At 38.5% G+C, this 4,082-nt stretch overlaps 1 protein-coding gene across 1 annotated transcript in view; it reads right to left on the bottom strand.

Moving 5' to 3' along the window:
* LOC109957957 (uromodulin-like) overlaps nucleotides 1-1,733 on the bottom strand; it is a 7,951-nt gene extending 6,218 nt beyond the window's left edge. The window contains exon 1 of the mRNA XM_020596218.1: nucleotides 1,670-1,733. Coding sequence (XP_020451874.1) covers nucleotides 1,670-1,733 — 64 coding nt within the window. The remainder of the gene's footprint in view (nucleotides 1-1,669) is intronic.
* Between the last annotated feature and the right edge of the window lie 2,349 nt (nucleotides 1,734-4,082).

Raw genomic sequence — 4,082 nt, 5'->3', positions numbered from 1 at the left:
ATGAAATGTTGACCTGGGTCGGCTTACATTCATACAGTGGTAGAGTTTAACATGCAATGAGAAATAAAATAAAGTGATATAATCCACTGCATATATCAAGTAATAAAAAGGAGTACGGCTGAGAGAAAAGTGGGGATATTAATGTTTCATAGGGTAAAATGTTGACTGTACCTAATTTTGTTTAGTCTGGCATTGGCATATTTTTTTTTATAATTGATTTATTTATGATTATGAAAATTTGGATGACAATTTCTGATTAAGACAGAAAGAGGAGAGACTAACAGACTTTGCATTTAGATGAGAGCAGCCATACTGAATTACAGCATGGCCTTGCTCATCCTTGTATTTTTATTGTGCTTCTTGCACTTGCTGCTTTCAAGTGCCTTAGATTTCTGTTACTGCCTATTTAGATTTGTTATTGCTCATCTACTTTATATTTCATTTGTATTATGTGGCATTCATGTGGACGGCAAAGTAAGAAAGAACTTCATTGTACAAGGAAACACGTTTCCTAACAAATAAACACTTTGACCTAATTAATCATGTGCCTGGGAGGTATTACAGTATATTCTTTTGATATTTAGGTCAGTGTAAGAATAATATTAAAAATCCGTTTAATAAAGAGTTAATAATGGTTATCTTAATTTAAAATTACTTTTGGAGAAAATTAAGGACATCACTGAGAAAATTTAAAGCAAACAAATTTATATTTAAGAAAATGTAATCCATCCTGATAACTTTAGCACTGGCAGTTATGATTTGTATACGGGGAAGAATAAATTCAGGGGTACATTTATTAGTCGTTAACTGGAACACACCTACTCCTGACACAAAAGGAGAAAAAGATTCACAAAAATATCAATTAAAATTTTGATTAGTTATTTGTTTCAAAAGGAGAACTACAATTACACATTAAATGTGTGCCATTTCTGACCCAAGATGCAACAATGTTAGATGCTTTACCTGAAGTGCTCCCGGTGAAAATGTGCAAAATTAGGAGCAATGACAAACCCCTATGCATCTCCATAATGGACATCTAGGGCACAAACCTGCTGTAAAGACAAAGGAGAGGTCTTAAAATCATATTTTCTAATTATGCTGCCATGTATGAAATTTCTACTTTGCCCTTCTTTGTACTTACCTTGGAGAGACTGTGCAGGAATCCAACATAACTGCCAGGGAGTGAGAGTGTGAGAATTTATAGGCCTGTTCCTGCTGTCACAGGGCAATACAACATTGTAAAATATATACATGGAACAATGGCAGCACTGATTTATTTGATACCAAAAAGAGTTACTTATTAATCACGGCCTAACAAAAAGCTTGAAAATCAATCCAAACTGGCACAAAAGCAAAACACTGCGTCAATATGGTTTATGGTTCTACAATCAATCAAGGTCAGTGTTGATAAAGGACACCTTGGGTTTCACAACTTTCTGTTTCAACATTAATGTTTATTCCTGACTACCTTTTAACAACAGCTGTGACTGAAAGGCCAGAGAATACATTCTTCACCTTTTAAAAAGTAGTTTGACCAAATAATCGCAACTCATGAACCACTTATTTGTCATCATGCTCAACCCCACCTTACTGTATGTTTCTACATTGTGTACTGTATTTAACTGTCTGGCTTTGATAAAAATGTTGTCTGTATGGATCAGACACTTACTGTGAATGCGCAATGCAGGGACCAAACGCAGCATATCAGAGTGGGGTTGTCTCCAACCTTCCATTATCTGTACTTCTTATTCCTGAAGAGGGTCGGGGAGGGCTGGAGCCAAACCCAACGACATTGGGCAAGAGGAGAGGTCCACATGTAGAGAAACCACCACTCACACTCACTCCTACAGGTCATTTAGAGTCACCAGTCAACCTAAGCTGCATTTCTTTGGACTGTGGGAGGAAGCTGGAGTACCCAGAGAGAACCCACACAGGCACGGGGAGAACATACAAACTCCTCACAGAAAGGCCCCAGGCCGACCAGGGTCAAACCTGGAACCTTCTTGCTGTGAGGCGACCATTGAGTTATCTCATTTTGATTTTTTTTTTATTGTACTAACACAATTTCTTTTAACCATTTACTGGGAATGCTGTGCCCTTACTGCAATCCCTATGAACACTTCCTCTTTACTTTTATTATTCCAAAGTTAATTGTTGACCCAGTGCCTTGATCTTTTACAAGAGTAAAGTAACATTTTACAACACTTCATGCTGGCAAATACTTATGCAACAGTACGCTCTAAATAAAGTATTTCTGAAGGTATGCTAGTAAGCTATTCAAACACATCCTTGGAAAGTAGGACATCATTCAAAAATAAAGACATAGTCAAATACAACTGCTAAGAAAGCAAGTTTGGATTTATTTGAGTACCTCAGATCAAACACGATGTCTGAAAATCAAAACCATGAGTACAAAACAACATGTCGCCAGACTAACACTGGACTGCACTTCTACATCACATATGACACAAACACTATTATTACACAGTTATATAATGTTACTTATTTTTTCAGATATTATTTTGGAAACTAGAATTTAAAAAAAAGTTACAAAGCTCCACTGCTCATAGTGATCCACCGTGAGACAGGTGCTGTCAAGACCACTTCAAACCACACCTTCAGGAGTGATTTAATTATGTCTTTGTAAAAACTGTATAAGAACTATGGTAACATTGTTAACAGGCAGAAATCTAAAGTGCATGTAAAACCATTAGCACACCTCTGATGTCAATGGCCAGATGTCACTCTGTAGTCAGATTTAAAAAGATGTTTTCTGTGTAACTGCACTCACACAATATATTTATATCACTTGCATAGCTTATACTGTAAATTGCTGTTTTCACAGGACTTGCACCAGTGTTGTAGTCGAGTCATTAAACCTAGAATCCAAGTCGAGTCACGACAAACCAGCGTCTGAGTCAGGGCGTGGCATAGGCAGTATAGGCAAATACTAAGGGCGCCGTACATCCAGGGGGTGCCAGAAATGGAGGAAGAAAAAAAGTGCAACTTCCACTATTCTTAAAACTAGGCTTCAGAAAAGAATAAGCCCACCACATTAATTTAACTGCATAGCACTTGCTGAGGATGAGAGAAAAAGGTGGCGTGACGTTCTACATCATTTGGTGGCAATAATTCAGTCCTTAGCTGAAAGAAACATGGCTGTTAGGGGTTCTACAGACACATTAAATAAACCAGACAATGGAAATTTCCTGAAAGAGGTGGAGCTTATGGCCAAATTTGATCCAGTGATGAAGCAGCATGTCAGTAGGGTGGAAAGTGGAGCTGGCAGTCATGTACATTATCTTGGCAAAACAATCCAAAATGAACTGATAGACTCCATCAGTTCTAAAATAATAGAACACATTGTGACAGAGATCAAAATATCTAAATATTTCTCCATCATTTTAGACTGCACCCCTGATCTGAGTCATAAGGAACAGCTCTCTGTCATAGTCAGGATAGTGTCACAAGAAGACATTCCTCAAGTAAAAGAGCATTTCTTGGGCTTTCTTGTGGCAGAGCAGTCAACAGGAGAACATTTGTCATCTCTAATCCTAAAAAGGCTAGAGGAACTTAATATCCCATTTGAGGACTGCAGAGGCCAGTCCTATGACAACGGCGCCAATATGAAGGGAAAAAATAAAGGTGTTCAGGCAAAGTTGCTTCAGCTGAACTCAAGAGCTTTTTATGTCCCATGTAGTGCCCACACTTTAAATCTGGTAGTAGCTGATGCTGCAAAAAGCTCACCAGATGCCCTTGGCTACTTTGGGCATTTGACAAAGTTATTCAAGCTCTTCTCAGCCTCCACCCATAGGTGGGATGTCCTCTTGAAATATGTGAAAATCACTCTGAAATCATGGGCTGAGACCAGATGGGAAAGCAGGATAAAAAGCATTGAGGCAGTAAGGTATCAGGCTGGGCAAGTCAGAGAGGCTCTTCTGGAGGTGAGGGAAAAAACTGCAGACCCTGTGGTGAGAGTTGAAGCCCAGTCTTTGGCTGAGGAGATTAGATCCTATCGCTTTTGCATTTGTACAGCCATATGGTATGACATTCTCAGCAAGATCCAGCATGTCAGTAAACTG

The sequence above is a fragment of the Monopterus albus genome, unplaced genomic scaffold (genome assembly GCF_001952655.1).
Source record: "Monopterus albus unplaced genomic scaffold, M_albus_1.0 scaffold29.1, whole genome shotgun sequence".
Classification (NCBI taxonomy): domain Eukaryota; kingdom Metazoa; phylum Chordata; class Actinopteri; order Synbranchiformes; family Synbranchidae; genus Monopterus; species Monopterus albus.
The sequence above is the reverse complement of the archived record's forward strand: the minus strand, read 5'-3'. Positions and strand labels throughout refer to the sequence as shown.